Raw genomic sequence first — 17,863 nt, 5'->3', positions numbered from 1 at the left:
CAGTAAACTGAAATCTTACTGTATAATTACACTCTGATTTCATCCCTCCTGTACAAATCCTAAAACTCAACCAGTGTTTCCACCTCTGTAATCGTGTTCTCCTGGACGAAGATCCATTTGCTCGTTTGTCGTTTTTTTTTTCATAACTTGTGCGAATTAAACCATAAATGTGCTTATCTAAAAGTATAAGACAACAGTGATTTAAACCTGGTCAAGGAACTAGTTAATCAATTGGAATGACGAGAGAAGTAAATTAGTCGCCGTGATAGTAGAGACGAAACTTTGTCTTTGTAATCCAAAAGTGGGAGAAATGTATTCATAAGTATACCTACAGACAGAATATGTGTCGGTTACGATTAGTAACCTAATATTGTACGTGTATACGAAAAATTAAAGTGAAGTGTTTAAACAAGAAAAGGGTGCTTTCATATTTTGTGACGCTTATCGATATTTTGATATTAACGCTCATCGCTAAGTACGAGATAGGACTCGTAAAATTACTCAAAATCTTTATATATGAGAAAAAACTCATTTAAACCTTCACATAAAGTTTTTTTTCTCTCTTTCTTCATTCAGTTATGACCTTATGAATATAAATATATATTTTTGAATTCGTACCATATATTCGAAAAATTTAACATATATATATATATATATATATATATATATATATATATATATATATATATATATATATATATATATATATATATATCACAACCCTATTGTTCAATTTCACATGTAGATTGATACAGTCATATGTATGTTTATTGTATGCTCATAATAATTTGTGTCTAATTCTAGAATAGATGTAATAAATGTTCACCAAATTGTAGTTAGATGGTTTCTTATATACTATTATTATCCATGCCAATACGCTGTTCTGTATGTATGTGAGTGTGTGAATGAATGACAAATTTAGTGTTTAAGTAGTAGCATTTAATATCGATGTACTGTGATAATATTCATAATAAGTGTGTAATAGCATCTCATATGTGTTAGTGTATGAGGGAGGTTATGAAAGATAACCGATTCTAAAATAGTTTAAATCGGCTCTAGGCGAAAAGCGAAAGTAACAGGATGAGCCAGGCTATCGACAGTCTTCTCAGAAATCTTGAAACTTCTATTTGCGGAAAATATATACATTACTTTTTTTCCTGGCTGATTCAAATGTGTGGTCGATCTCCACTATGGGAATTCAAATACTGGATACAAATAATTCAACATTTCGAAACAATAGATAAACAATTAAATTAAAACTTGTCGTCACCTGGGCTGGGTTAGGGCAACTCCCACTTGCGTAGTTGCCTGGATCCTGGTCAGGGTCGTATGTGTCTCTTTCGGATCACTTCAGAATTGATCCTCAAGTAATAGCATTTGGATATGAATTACCTCTCAATAACTATGAGAGTTTCTTCACAATATATCCATATTTATCCAGTAATTCCTTTTCCTCTAAATTCCTTTCTTCTTTTCCTCCTTTCTCCTTCTCTCCTACCTTCTTCTTCTCCTTTCTCACTTTCTTTTCCTATTCCTAATCAAACTGAAGAGGGGTCGTGACTGGGAGTTGTCGCCATGGACACGGTGATTAAATTGTTTTGATGTTTCTCTTCGGAAGTCCGATATGAATTAGTAAATCCTATAACAAGCATTTGAAGCTAGAATATTAGCATTCATTTATTTTAATTTTATAATTTGAATGAATTATCAAAATTACAATTTTACATAGCAAAAGCTAGCGACACCACATTTTTCCCTTTCACGATATTATTATTTTTTTTCTCTTCAAACATGTATCCAATCATATCTCATTCGGTACTCCGTAAAAGACCAAACAGTTTTTGTAGGAAAGATTTTCGATTTGGGTCACCGTTTTCAAAATAGCCGCAAAAAGTGGGTCCTGTATCAGATAAAACGTCCAGTGCTTATAAATCAAAAACGGCTGAGAATACAAAGATGAAAGAAAAACTGAAATGGCGAACGATGATAAAGCATATCAAGTGGTGTTGTTGTGGTGACCCTCAGGGCCCTCCGTGAAGGGGTCCAACTTCAAATTGATACAGGGCCCACTTTTGCGGCCATTTAGAAAACGATGGCCCAAATCGAAATTGTTTCCTACAAAAGTTGTTTCGTTTCTCAAGGACTACCGAATGAGATATGATTCAATACCTTTTGAGAATTTAAAGTTGGCCCCTGGGCCTCCTTCAAGGAGGACCCTGGGGATCACTACAAAAACACCATGTGATATGCCCTATGACATTTTCTTATCTCAGTTTTTGTTTCATCTTTTTATTCTCAGCCGTTTTTGATTTATAAGCACTAGGCGTTTTATCTGAAACACCCTGTGTACCGACAAACTGTAAGAGGTGATTCCTCACATCAAAATAGGAGAAAAAGTTCATATAAACCTATGGCGAGTGCAAGTTTCAGAGCTAGGGTTATCCAAAATCGCGTAAAAGCTAAATTTCAATAGGCCCTATTTCGAATTCTAGAAACTGTGGATGGTGGTTCTTATCAGCGTAAAGGAAGCCATGCATACACAAGCCAAAAGTGCATATTTCATCAATTGTCAATAGGTGTAGAGGGTACTCCCTACAGGGTGTAATTCTCAGATATGTTTTCAATAGAGTATTCAATTATACCCTGATTTCAAGAAGGGTTCAAAGTAGGCAGGAGGTAAACCTTGACAAAAATGGACATCCAATGCTTCGGAGGAAAGGCGGAAGTGTTACGAACAGGCAACTTCATGTTTCTTTGTGTTCGGAATAGCGTGTGATGATATGTATTTCGTCACGGCATATTTCACGTTTTTTTTTTTTCACTTATAAGCGTGAAAGAAACCATCGCACCATGCATTTTCCTGAGTACGAGAGACCGTGCTGCTGACGATCTTTAACTCTTCCGACATCGCGCCAAACGATTCCTTGTTCAGTGCTATCAAGACTTATCGTTTGCCTGTTTTGTACCAATCATAAAATCAGAGCATATCGTTTGCCTGCTTTGGACCAATAATAAAGTCAGGGCATTTCTCAAAATTTGGTTAACTTCATGTCTGGGAATTTCACCCTGCGAGGAATAATCTGTACACGCATTGAACATTAATGAAATATGCATTTTTGGATTTCGCATGCGTGACTTGTTTTACGCTCAGGAGGACAGTCTCTCGAATTTGAAATAAGGCCTCTCGAAATTTGGCTTTTTCGCGATTTTGGACAGCCCTAGCTCTGAAACTATGCACTTTTCGCCATACGTTCATATGAACTTTTTATCTTATTTTGATGTGAGGAATCGGCTCTTAAAGTTTGTCGGTATAGTTCATTAACACCCTATATATATATATATATATATATATATATATATATATATATATATATATATATATATATATATATATATATATATATATATATATATATATATATATATATTCCCCTTGTAGTGCAATGCACTTTTCACATCGCTGCTGCAGTGTTTGCAGGCCAGACAAATAGAAGTCGGATGAATCCTCTGCAAACGAGGCCTCTGTTTGAGAAATGACATCATCGGGAGCAGTGAAATGCGTTCCGTTTAAAAACATTTTCAATTTAGGAAAGAGATAAAAGTCTGATGGAGCCAAATCAGGCGAATAAGGTGGATGTTTCAGTATTTGAAACCGTAGGTCCTCTAATTTTTGCAGTGTCAGATGTGCCTTGTGTGAGGGTACACTGTCCTGGAGGAAATTACCCCTTTGACAGCTTTCCACGTTTTTTCTCCTTTAGTGCTGCTTCCAGTTTGTCCAGAAGAGATGTATAATAAGTTGCATTGCTGGTTTCACCCGATTCCAGATAATCCAGCAATAGAATTCCTTCACAATCCCAGAAGACTGTAGCAAGGACCTTAGCAGAGGAGCGCTGTGTCCTAGCCTTTTACGGACGCGGAGAACCGCTATGGCGCCATTCCGCCGATTCCTGTTTCGTCGTTTCCACACTCTTTCGTGACTAATGCCCGATGTGTCTCCTATCTGTTTGTAGACCAGTCGAATTAGGGTTCTCGTACATGGTGCTCGTGAACATAATTGGTAGTGAATTTTTCTCTTCACAGGATTGTTGTAATAGTGATCCTAATCAACATACTAAAAGTCCTGAATGATCCGCCTTGTGCTAACTCCGCCATCCTGGAAAATGGCGGACGAACACACATCTTTTATCGGTTTTCGGCTAATTTCTCGAAAACGGTTAATTTTAGAAAGAAAATGAACTAGACCAATTTAAAAGAGCAGAAAATTTCCTATTAGATAGAGCTTTTACATTTCTCTCAAAAGCATTCTATCACCACTCACACGGCATTTTTGATTAGGTGATGTGTAGTGAGTACATCGGTACCCCTCGAGATATATTTGATTTTATTCCTTGTTCGTAAGTAATGAGACTTTCTCTTCACAATGTTGTTGTAATTGTGGTCCTCATCAACATACTAAAAGTCCTAAATGATCCGCCTTGTGCTAACTCCGCCATCCTGGAAAATGGCGGACGATCACAAATCTTCATTCGGTTTTTGGCGAATTTGCCGAAAACGTCAATTTTAGAAAGAAAGTGAACTAGACCAATTTGAAACAGCAGAAAATTTTCTATTAGATAGAACTTTTACATTTCTCTCAAAAGGTAAGCATTCTCTTTTTAAAAAATATGGCCATTTTTCTGATAATCAAATTACAAATTTGCTAAAAAAAAAAAAAAAAAAAAAAAAGTCACTTTTGCAGGATTATTGAAATGTTTTAGGGATTAATTGATCATTAATCAACTCTTAAATTAAAGTCCATATTTTTAGAGATCCGAAGGATCATCGCAGACCACTAGGCGTTTTGGTGAGATGTGTGGTCAGCACAAAGGTTGTCCTCGCCGCTCTTTTGTAGCTTCCTTGATCTCAGTTTGTTACTGATTCCAATACAATGTATAATTTATTATTTCTAGCATACATCGGTAAAGAATGATTTCAGGGAGGATGGTTTAACAGGGGGGTAAATTCCGAAACAGGGGTGTATGGAGTGGAATCATCAGAAACGTCGACTAACATAAGTGGAAAAAGGCTGAAACAAAGAAGAAGAACAAGAAGAATCCTTGAAACAGATTTGAGTTATCGATTGTTTACATCGTGCTCATGTATAGAACTGTGGCCTACGGAAAAGGCTTGCGTTCGGTATGGCTATTGTTCACACAAAGAATCATAAAAACAGTTTACAACAACAGCTAACTGAAGAACTGTTTTCCTTACCACAATCCCTATTTGATGAACGAGAAAATGTGTCAAATCAAGCCTCTTTTCATGTTTCGACACAATGGATCCACAAACACTGCACCTAACGAATGTAAATTTGCTGTTGATGGTTGTTTTATACTTCACCGTGTGCTATGGCCTTGTCAAAGCACATTTCAAGACATCCTTTCTGCTCACATTGCTTATCTTAAAAATAATTATGGTTTGAACTGCACTTTGGTATTTGGTGGGTATGGTGAAACTACCAAGAACACAAAAAAGTGCTGAAAGAGCTCGGAGGTACGTCACAAAAAGATGCAGAAACTATGAAGTGAAGAAAGAAACCAAGTAACAGTTTCACAAATTTTTTTTCTTTCTAACGCTGTAAAATTACAACGAACTGCAATTGTTGGTGAGGACATTGATTTATTAGTTCTTTTAATTTTGTTAACTCCAGACTAGAACGATGTAATCTTCGTTAGGCCAGGAAGAGGAAAGGTATCCACTAAAACATACTCTGCCACGCAACTGAAGGAGAAGGACCCCTAACCTCAAAGAACATTTCCTCATGCGGTAAGTGGTACTGACACGACTTCAGGTTTCTTTCACAAAGGAAAGGTCAAGACAATTTTACTACTTAATAAGAGAGAAGACATTCGAGATGCTGTAAGTATCTTCAATAATCCTGATGCTACTAAGAATGAGATTCGTGAAGCAAGAGAAATGTTCGTCCTTGCATTGTACGAAGCTGACACATCAGATAAATGTCTTGATGACTACAGATGTAAATGTTTTAACACAGAAATTGCAAAAAGGGAAATCGAAGTGAAGTTAGATAGTCTTCCTGCGACTTCAGATGCAACCTCCATGCACATGTTGAGGGTTTTCCACCAAGTGCAGTTATGGAGAGAGAAACAACTTGATCCCGAAGAATGGGAATGGAAAGCTCATGGAAACATTCTTCTACCTATATCCCACTGACTCAAGTACCGGCATCTGACGAATTAATGAAACTAATTTCTTGTTCCCGCACAAAAGAACTGTGAAAGTCGTTGTTTATGCACAAAAAAAAAAAGCACGGATGACATGCACTGATCTTAATAATCAATCTGCAATACGAGTAGAAATAATGGATGATAAGAATGAAGGTGGAAATTAGAATGATGATTACATTCGTGGATTAAGCCTCCAGGGGACACTGAAAAAACGTGCCAATTGGCCTTACCTCCCAATATGGTAAAGGTGGTGAGGCCTTACAAACATCATAAGTAATATCTGCGCTTGCGATATATAAATCACGAAGCGGAAAACATATCTTTATTAGCAAAGGAGATTGAACTAGATAAGGAAGGGAACATTTCTATGCTCTCAAATACACAAGAAATACTCTACAGTCCATCCTTTATAATAAAAAATCAATTGGAGATTAATAGTCAATTATTCTATAAAAATACAATATTCCGCTACCAGAAACAATTTTCGGCTGATTTATAATTTCAAGACAGGAAAACTGACTACAATTTCTGGAGAACCATGACTATTGAAGAAAACTATGAAAGTTAAATTTAATGGAAAATTTTTTACTCTTTCAAAATGGCCCACTTAATTTTCTTTCTAAACTTAACCGTTTTTGAGAAATTAGCCAAAAACTGAATGAAGATTTGTGATCGTCCATCATTTTCCCAAGATGGCGGCGTCAGCACGAGTCGGCTCATTTAGGACTTTTAATATATTGATGAGGACTACAATTATAACAACATTGTGAAGAGAAAATTCCATTACTTACGAGCAAGGAAGAAAATCAAATATATCTCTAGGGGTGCCGATGTGCTCACCATACATCACCTCATCAAAAATGCCGTGTGAATGGTGATAGAATGCTTTTGAGAGAAATGTTAAAGCTCTATCTAATAGGAAATTTTCTGCTCTTTTAAATTGGTCTAGTTCATTTTCTTTCTAAAATTAACCGTTTTCGACAAATTAGCCGAAACCCAAATTAAGACGTGTGTTCGTCCGCCATTTTTCAAGATGGCCGAGTTAGCAAAAGGCGGATCATTCAGGACTTTTAGTATGTTGATTAGGACCACTATTACAACAATCCTGTGAAGATAAAAAAATCATTACCAACTATGTCAACAGGAGGTACCTAATTCGACTGGCCTATTGAGGGGGATTCGGCGAATCATCCGGTGAATGGCGTCAATAATCTCGGGAGAGGTCACTGAAATTAGTCTGCCACACCTTGGATCATCGTTCAGACCAAACTTCCCACGTTTCAAGTTCGCTGCCCATTTCTTCAGAGTGGCATACGATGGTGCCTTGTCCCCAAATCTCGTGACAAGATCGTTGTGAATCTCCTTCGGCGAGTCTCTCTTTAGAAAGAGGTATTTGATGAATGCACGGTGTTCAAATTTACTAATTACTGGGACGTGGGCTGACATCCTCTCTTTGGACCTGAAAAAAAAAATTAAAATTGGTTTTGTAATGCGTCGAGCGATCGAGCGTTTCGTGAGATCGCGGATCCTGGCAATCTTCGAGGCTTTCCTCAACTCTAATTGTTAGTAGTGGTGGCGGTTTTTTGTTTTTAAATGAAAAATAACGATTTTCGTAGAATAGATATATAAAAGTTTATTGGTTAAATTGAAAACGAGTACAAGGCCACTCTCGTTTTAATTGTAGTATAAGAACACTATACTTCTGGATCGTATAAGTAATAAACTCACGAATTAAAAAATTTTATCTAAGTTGTCGTAGTGAAAAGTTCACTTATACGAATGAGATGTAAGAGCTAATGTTCACAGAGTATAAAATTGAAACTTCAGTTCGTAAACTGAAGTGAGTCGAACACACCGATAGAGCAATGTATAGAATTTGGAATTGGAGACCGAAAAGAGTGAAGTCAGAAACTTGTATTGACAATCTAATCGTGCTAAGTTCAAATGATGAACACACGCAGACACGCGGTACTACATCGATGGGGTTGAGACGTCGACTGACTCTTGGAGAGCGTCTCTAAGGTTTTAAACTACCCTTAGAATTGGGCGTTGGCTAATTTGCATATTAGCTCAAGTTTACTTTCTTTCTGATTGGATTTCAGAAGGGCGTATTCGCTTCTTCTGAGTTTTTAGTTTTGCGCACAGTGTTCCTATACTCTTACGAGAGGAAATTCGTTATACATAATTCCATATATGGTATTACACAAAATACATAACATTTGGGCTGGGAGGAAGCAGCTGCTTTCTTCTCCTACTCTAAAGTTATTATCTTTTCACTCGGGTTTACACATAAATGTTAACTAGTACCATTCTACATTCTTCACACTCTATAAGGTTTATTCTGAGAAACATTAGGAATAGTCATTCGTTAACTCACAGCTGCTTCTACCAGTTATAGATTTACAAAAGCTAATTTACAAGTCCTCCCTTATGGGAAAGGTTCCTATTTAAAGTGTTTGCAGACCTATTTTTATAACAGTACCAAAAGCTGAATATTCCACAGTATTGTTCACAACTGTTATTTCCGTTCCTTAGACACTATATCTGTCTCCGAGTATGCAATTGAGTTGGTCTTAGAATTTTCTTAAGGAAGTGCAATTTATTTTAATTGCGCTAAGAAAGTTCAGTTGCAACGTGTTGGCTATCCAACCCCGGATTCCTTCTTACGGAGAGGGTGAGAGAGATGAACTAACATAGCAGCTGGTTTGATGGGAAGCAAGGGGAAAAGAAAAGGGAGACGTGTTATTTCTGTTTCGTCTCTCCTGTTTCCCTGCGACATCCAAAAGAAAAAGAAAATTTTCATATCGAAAATTCGTGTACCTTACACTCCTCCCCCCTAAGAGAAAATTTTGCAACCGGAGGGCAGGAAAATTTAAAAAGTATTAGCGTATTTTGCTGCTGCGAGTCACCCTCTTGTTTATCAGTTGTGTTTCAGCTTGTGGTTCTGTGTCGAGCTCGGTCAGTTGCACCGTTTCTTGGCACACCCTGTATGTTGCATCGTATCCAGAGGAGTTCGTTTGAACATCTGTTATAATAGTAGGCTTGAAACATATTGACTTAAGACAATGTTCTTGACACCACCTTTTAGTTGGTCTACAGCATTTGCATTTACAATAACAATAGACACTTATTATAATAACAATTATTACACAGATAAGATATGTAGATATCGAATAACCTAACATAGATTTATCGTGATTTATCTTCCAATCCTGTTCTGTTATTAAATTTTCTATCTCTTCCACCTTATGACCTGCATAGACCATGTCATTAGCTTGTTTGATTACATTTACAATTGGTAAATCAAGTTTTAATTTATTCAATTTGAGTTTGTTTGTTTCTGAAAACACACAACAATCTAAAGTATCATTTAATTTTGGTATTATGTCTCTAATTGAACTATTTGTCTGATACACTTGTTGAGATTTAATTAAGGAATGGGTACCATAAGCTTGACATTCGTGACCTAATTTTACTTTCCCTGAACGACTGATGACAACAGTTTTTGTTATTCTTTCATTACATACAACTGTAAGCTTTTCCGGCTGAGGTGCAGCAAATAACCATTCACTGTTATCTAACTGAATCCATAATACACTACCTAATTGAACAATTTTCTTAGTACAATCTGAAGGAATAGATGTTATTTCATCTATCAACTTCATTTCACAGTCTTCTTTATTATGTGCGGGTTTTATGGGAAATGTTTGCTTACAAACACTCATGGAAGTAGTGATTGATTTACATTTAGAAAAAGTTATTTCATCGATTTTTCCATAATACTGCTTAGACGTGTCTACCAATAAAAAGGGTTTCTCAGGTTGAATGAAAAAGTAATTATCCTCGTTTAAAGGTACAGGAAATGGAATAAGTTTGTATACATTGTATCTCACGCCATCGGTTAGTGGCAATTGAATGATATAGATCAATTTATCATCATTAATGAACACATTTAAGTCCATTATGTTAAACAAAGCATACCCAACTGAGTTTCCTGGGGGAACTGGAATTGATAATCCTCGAGCTACATTGGAAGAACTTGCCTTAAAAAGATACATAATTTCTCTAGGTGTTATAATTTGAGGGGAAATAATACCTTTCTGCGCATGCAGAATCGATTGAACAACTGTTTCATAAGATTGTTCTAATTCTATTAGTAACATATCAATTATGTGCATATAGTGGTCCCAGTCGACCATCACTTCTAAGGTATTTATTTCCTTAGTTACTTGATAACCTCGTGCATTAATTTCGTGTTTTACATTTTCAAAAGCCTTTTGCAACACTTTTTCATTTGACTCTATTGAAAGAACTGTGTTGTTAATGGTTTTAAGTGTTGACTTAACAATTAACATTGATTCCTTAGTAATTTTCAGGAAATCAGACTGCTCTGATTGCAATTTATTTATTTGAGTCATATAGTATTCTGCGTCTTTTACATCTAGTGTACCAAATAAGATTTTACTCATTTCACCTACGAAATTAAATACACCACGTTTACTTCGTACTTGAGGTCTTACTATTTGTACCACCAAAGATTGTAAATCTTTTATTTTATTGAACCTCCTCTGGATCGTGTCTAACCTTGGTTCTTTTCGAGCCCGGTCTACATATACTACTCTAGACTTATATAGGTCAGTGGCTTGACTTATGTAAGTCTGTACATGTGTTACAGCTTGATTTAAGTTTGTCAGATTGAAGAAAGTGACAAGCTTCCATTCGTTATTACATAACTGAACTTCACCCTCGAATTCATAATATAATCCGGGTACTTTGTCAAGTGATTGAACTTCAATTATGTCTTCTGTTGCTGCCCTTGCTGGGGACAACAGCAGCATAAGTGGCAGGAGTAATAATATAAGCATTTTCATACCTGCAAGGAATACACAGTGAAAAGAGGGATATAGTTTTTTTTTTTTTTTTGTTAGTAATAAAGCTTCAATCGGTTAGCATGTACAACTACTGGCTTTTTCTTGCGTTCAATAGTGCAATTTACTCCTTGAACCTTTAGTACAGTAAAGGGCCCTATAAATTGCGAATCCAATTTTTTTGATCTACCTCTCCTAACTGTTTCATCTCTCAATAACACCTTATCTCCGGGCTGGAACAACTCGCCTTCAGCGTTTGCTGTTCTGTCATAGTATTGCTTGTTTCTTTCTTTTCCTTCTATTAATTTATGTCTTGCCAAATCATAACTTCTTTGCAAACGTTCACGCAATACTTTGACATAGTCGTCATATGCATAATTAACCTCATTAGGTTTTCTCTGTAATACTCCCGGTATATTAGCTAACCTACCGTACATTAGCTCATGAGGGGTGTATGATGTGATTGAGTGAGGGGTCGTGTTGAATGCAAATGTTGCATAAGGCAGCCAAGTATCCCAATCAGTTTGTTTTTCAGATACGTAATGACGAAGATACTCGCCTAAGGTGCGGTGCGCACGTTCTACGTAATTCGTTTGTGGCCTGAAAGGGCTTGATTGTATTTTCTTAATTTGAAGTAATTTGCATACCTTTTTCATAATGTCACTGGTAAAATTTCTACCTTGGTCTGATAATATTATTTGTGGAATTCCATAAACCAAAATGATTTTTTCTACTAGTGCTTTTGCTACTGTTTCCGCGTCTTGTTGGGGAATAGGCACAGCGACTAAGAATTTGGAGAGTTCATCCTGAAAGGTCAGAATATATTTGTTTTTCTCTTCTGTTTCTGGGAAGGGGCCAACTATGTCGATTGCAGCTTTCTCAAAAACAGACTGTGGAGTTGTCGTTATAGTCATTGGCATTTTGACTGCCGGTTGGTTCAATTTGTTTAATTGACACGAATTACAATGCCTGATGTGCATTTCCACTTCTGTGGTCATATTAGGCCATGCTGTTTGCGGGATGCCATTAAATTCCATGTATTGCTTGATTTTTTCTATAGTACGTTTAGTTCCTTGGTGACCTGCCAATTTAGAGTCATGAAACTCTGTAAGTATTTGAGATCGAGTATCACTATCTAATAGTTCGACTTTTGGTTCAGATTCTAATTCTTGGATTCTACTCATAGCGTCGGCGTTTGTGTTCTTTACGCCTGCGCGGTAAACTATTTCATACGTGTACTCTTCCAAGTAAATACGCCATTTTAATAATCTACTACTTGGATCCTTTACATTAAAAACCCACAGTAGTGGTTTGTGATCTGTGACAAAGGTTGTCGGTCTATTTAAGATATAGGGGCGAAATAATTTTGCAGCCCACACTATTGCAAGAAGTTCACGTTCAGTCGTAGAATAATTCGTTTCTGCTTTATTTAGCGTTCTGCTGGCGAAACCAATAGGTCGATCAGAACCTAATTTACCTTGCGAGAGAATACAGCCAATGGAAAATTCACTCGCATCTGTGGTCAAAATAAATGGCTTACTAAAGTCGGGATATTGTAACAACGGAGGGGAGGTTAGTTTTTCCTTAAGTGTTTGGAAGGCAACGATCTGCTCGTTACTCCACACAAATTTTATGTCCTGCTTTAGCAGTTTTGTCAATGGCTTAGCAATTTTGCTGAAGTTTTCTATGAATCGTCTATAATAAGACGCAAGGCCTAGAAAAACTTTGACATCTTTGGCACATTTAGGTGTGGGAAAATTTAAGACCTTCTCTACTAATCGAGGGTCCGGCTTCAAACCTTCACTCGTTATTTTATGTCCTAAATAGGTTACTTCTTTTCGTAGGAATTCGCATTTGTCTGGTTGTAGTTTCAAATTATGTTTTCGAAATCGGTCGAACACTTCCTGCAAGCGACTGATGTGCTGTTTAAGATCTCTAGAATAAATACAACAATCGTCTAGATACGCGAAACATTTCAAGCCAGTTAATCCTGAGAGGACAATGTCCATTAGTCTTTGAAATGTAGCAGGTGCTCCACATAAACCAAAAGGCATACGATTAAATTCATAGTGCCCGTACGGAGTACTGAATGCTGTTTTACACCTATCTTCAGGTTTCATTTTCAATTGCATATACCCGCTGGCTAAATCAAGCGTACTGAAGTAATTTGAGTTTCCTAGCTGATCTAAAATTTCCGTGATAAGCGGAAGTGGATAGCAGGGTCTAAACGTCATTAGGTTGAGACGTCTATAATCGATTACGATACGATATTTTGGTTTCCCTGAGGCGTCAAGCTTTTTAGGAACTACTAAAATTGGGAAGTTCCAAGGACTTTTACTTGGAGAAATAATTCCTTCGTCAAACAATTTTGAAATTTGCTTTTGTACCTCTTCCTTATGAGCTTCTGGAATGCGATAAGGTTTTTGGGTTACTATGGCTCCTTTATATTCCGGTTTAATTGGAATTGAATGTTCGATAGTGTCTGTGTAAGTTAACTTATCTCCCTCAAGATAAAACAGATCGTGATATTCTTTACATAATTTTAGAATAGCGGATCGCTCTTCTTCGTTTAAATGATCTAATCTTAAATTACGTTGCAACAAGTTTAGACGTTGTTCTAATTTACTAGTATCATTGTTGCAGTCATTTACTGAACAAATTGTTGGAATATTGTCATTTGCTTGACAGTCGGTGACAATTTCAATGTTTAATGTAGGGATGGTAACTTCCTTTTCTTCTTCGTTTACATTTAATAGGCACGAGAAACATTCGTGATTTTCTGCTTTTACCAACGCTTCTGGCAAAAATACACCTTCATCTAATTGTAATTTTGGAATAACTCCTACTCCGTTTGTCCACTGCGATTTTTACTATCATTTCGCATCTAGGAGGTATTTTATATTTTCTACTACTGGGTAATTTTAATTTCAACCCTTGGTCGAAATAAATTTCACAGTTATGTTTCGTGAGAAAATCTCTGCCTAATATTCCCGAATGAGAGGTGTTGACTACTTCGTCTGGCATTACATGAAAAGTATGTTTTATCTCGTGACCGCTAATGAACAAATGAAGATCAATAGTCCCTACTGTGTGAGTTTTAAAGTTATTAAAACCTTGTACAACTGTTGATTGACAACGTCTCACTTTTCTCAACATGTCATCACTTATACTACTTAAATTTACATAGCTGATATCAGAACCAGTATCTATAAGCATTTTTAACCCTTTACTTAGTTCTTTAAATTGTACCAAAATTTTACCTTTACTATCTATCACCTCTTTTCGTGTTTCTTTTGGCTGATGTTCTTTACTTTCAATGTGTGTTCTATTATGGGAACATCTAGTACACCTTTTATTTTCCTTGCAACCATGAACTGAGTAAGATGTTGCAGGCTGCGAACAACATCTTTTTATTCGTTTTCCTGTGGACAGCGACTTTTACAACAATGGGACTTAAGAGTCAGGTCCTCCAAACAATACAGTGTGCTATCTTCGCTGTGGCCAACTTCACTTTCATTTTTGCGGTTAACCGACTTATCATCAGGGGCCTCACAGCAACTTGTACAACAAGTACAAACATCATCATTTAAATATTGCAACCTGTGGGAGGAGCTGTGGGGGGTTTTTCCCCCTTCGTTCCTTCGTGGAACGGCATCGGAACGCACACTTTTCCGGGACTTTCCGTGGGTGAAATGTGCACGATTTTCACCACTTCCGGAGAATTTTCTTGGTGCTTCGTTCGAGCCACCTCGATTGTCGCCATTATATTTGCGCGCGCGACTTTGGCGATTAAAATTACTACTACTACGCATTTGATCCGCATTGCCGGGGAAGGGTTTTAATTTCTGAGAGTTCCAGTGACTCTCTTCTTCGAGACAAAATTCAACAATGTCTCCGAAAGACAGAAGTTCTGAACTTTTCCCCCTTACAATTAACTGCATTCGTTCGTCTGCTAGTCCTTGTATAAAGGAAGCTCTAGACAAATGATCTATTAACGCCAATGCTCCTGATATTTCTTCATCTGTGCACACACGAGATGCTGCTGTTTTCAAATCTGATTGTAATGCATCAATCTTACTTGCCCATGTGCTTATGGTTTCGTGTTTTGTTTGACGTGCTGCAAACAACGAACATGCATAGTATTCAATGGATCTGCGAGTTTCGTAGTTTTCTGTTAAAATTTCTTTAACTTTTGCCCATGTGTTTGTGGCTGTACGCACTAACAATCTACTCCGTGGTTCGCCTATTATTTTTGACTTAATAAACTTAAGTAACTTATTTCTATCCCTAGGATGGACTAGTTCTATCGCAGTTTCACAGCTATCACTGAACTGTTTCAATTTAGCTCTGTCACCCGAAAATGGTTCAGTAATTAATTTCAATGCTTCACCTAAGCTACAATAATCATTGGTATTATTACTTTCCTCATTTGTAGTTGAATTACTACTTTCTGAATTTCGTTCGCTAGAACTAGTCGCCATTCTGAGGGCGGAAGCTTGTACTTTCTAATTTACAAGAAAATAATAAGATAACACAACAACCAATTTTCCTTCCTTCTTTTTAGATATTGAAAACCCGTATAATTCAAACATGAATTTGTCCCGCAGGACCTCCTCCTCGGAAGGATGAGCTCAATACCTACTGCCCCACAATTTCTAACCTGTATAATTCACGAATGAATTTATCCCGCAGGACCTCCTCCTTGGAAGGATAAGTTATGAAATTTGGGCCTCACAGAATTAATTACTCACTTTTGGCCTAGGACTAGTAGTAATTATCTGTGCACTCCGCGTGTTACACTTGAAACATAATCCTATCTTCAAGGAAACTGCTTTCACAATACTGATAATTTAAATGAACTTTTGTACTCACCCACTGCAATAAGGCGCACTAGATCCTACACACCTGATGTTGACGGTGATTAATGGGTACCCTTTGAGATCCTGTTGCCTAGACTGCACGGGGGCGTTGAAAAGGCAGGGTGTATACTCTGCCGTGCTGCTATTGTATCTGCGATGACGGTGCTGACCAGTGCCTGGCGCTGCTACACTCGGCCTGCTGCTACTATGGTACTGCTAGGGGCGTCGAACCAAGATGCTGCAAGTTCCAGTTGGATGCCTGTTGACTCCACCACGCTGTTGTCTGTTTCACACTTAACTTCCTTCTCTCACAATCTGGTACTTGCACTTATATCCACTGTTTTTGGGGGCTTTTCAGTTCCTTGCCGACCTACTCTTGATTTTCTCAATGCAAGAGTCGCACTCCGGGGAAATCTGGTTGCTGCGTTTGCCGCCACTGTTCTTCGAACTTGTATTTGGATTGTCTTATTAAATTGCTCTATCGGTTCCGCGTGTCTGGTATGATGTTATTGAAGAACACTTCTAACAATGAGAGTGTTGCCTTTGATCACGCCGGCTGCCACCAATTTAATTTTGTAATGCGTCGAGCGATCGAGCGTTTCGTGAGATCGCGGATCCTGGCAATCTTCGAGGCTTTCCTCAACTCTAATTGTTAGTAGTGGTGGCGGTTTTTTGTTTTTAAATGAAAAATAACGATTTTCGTAGAATAGATATATAAAAGTTTATTGGTTAAATTGAAAACGAGTACAAGGCCACTCTCGTTTTAATTGTAGTATAAGAACACTATACTTCTGGATCGTATAAGTAATAAACTCACGAATTAAAAAATTTTATCTAAGTTGTCGTAGTGAAAAGTTCACTTATACGAATGAGATGTAAGAGCTAATGTTCACAGAGTATAAAATTGAAACTTCAGTTCGTAAACTGAAGTGAGTCGAACACACCGATAGAGCAATGTATAGAATTTGGAATTGGAGACCGAAAAGAGTGAAGTCAGAAACTTGTATTGACAATCTAATCGTGCTAAGTTCAAATGATGAACACACGCAGACACGCGGTACTACATCGATGGGGTTGAGACGTCGACTGACTCTTGGAGAGCGTCTCTAAGGTTTTAAACTACCCTTAGAATTGGGCGTTGGCTAATTTGCATATTAGCTCAAGTTTACTTTCTTTCTGATTGGATTTCAGAAGGGCGTATTCGCTTCTTCTGAGTTTTTAGTTTTGCGCACAGTGTTCCTATACTCTTACGAGAGGAAATTCGTTATACATAATTCCATATATGGTATTACACAAAATACATAACATTTGGGCTGGGAGGAAGCAGCTGCTTTCTTCTCCTACTCTAAAGTTATTATCTTTTCACTCGGGTTTACACATAAATGTTAACTAGTACCATTCTACATTCTTCACACTCTATAAGGTTTATTCTGAGAAACATTAGGAATAGTCATTCGTTAACTCACAGCTGCTTCTACCAGTTATAGATTTACAAAAGCTAATTTACAAGTCCTCCCTTATGGGAAAGGTTCCTATTTAAAGTGTTTGCAGACCTATTTTTATAACAGTACCAAAAGCTGAATATTCCACAGTATTGTTCACAACTGTTATTTCCGTTCCTTAGACACTATATCTGTCTCCGAGTATGCAATTGAGTTGGTCTTAGAATTTTCTTAAGGAAGTGCAATTTATTTTAATTGCGCTAAGAAAGTTCAGTTGCAACGTGTTGGCTATCCAACCCCGGATTCCTTCTTACGGAGAGGGTGAGAGAGATGAACTAACATAGCAGCTGGTTTGATGGGAAGCAAGGGGAAAAGAAAAGGGAGACGTGTTATTTCTGTTTCGTCTCTCCTGTTTCCCTGCGACATCCAAAAGAAAAAGAAAATTTTCATATCGAAAATTCGTGTAC

General features: G+C 37.2%; 1 protein-coding gene across 1 annotated transcript; it reads right to left on the bottom strand.

The window, feature by feature from the left end:
- Positions 1 to 7,744: 7,744 nt before the first annotated feature.
- Positions 7,745 to 17,863, bottom strand: LOC145690183 (uncharacterized). The gene is made up of 2 exons (XM_081764822.1): positions 15,968 to 17,863; positions 7,745 to 11,100 (listed from the first exon to the last, which is right to left on the bottom strand). Exon 2 carries the CDS (start codon positions 11,096 to 11,098, stop codon positions 9,110 to 9,112), a length of 1,989 nt encoding a protein of 662 aa, XP_081620948.1. The 5' UTR covers positions 11,099 to 11,100; positions 15,968 to 17,863; the 3' UTR covers positions 7,745 to 9,109.

Source organism: Thermobia domestica, chromosome 1 (assembly GCF_964235325.1).
Source record: "Thermobia domestica chromosome 1, izTheDome1.hap1.1, whole genome shotgun sequence".
Taxonomy (NCBI): Eukaryota; Metazoa; Arthropoda; class Insecta; order Zygentoma; family Lepismatidae; genus Thermobia; species Thermobia domestica.
Note: the sequence above shows the minus strand (reverse complement) of the source record. Positions and strands in the feature narration are given on the sequence as shown.

Coding starts and splice junctions, on each gene's coding strand:
- LOC145690183 (XM_081764822.1), bottom strand. CDS start 11,098: ATGAAAATGCTTATATTATTACTCCTGCCACTTATGCTGCTGTTGTCC.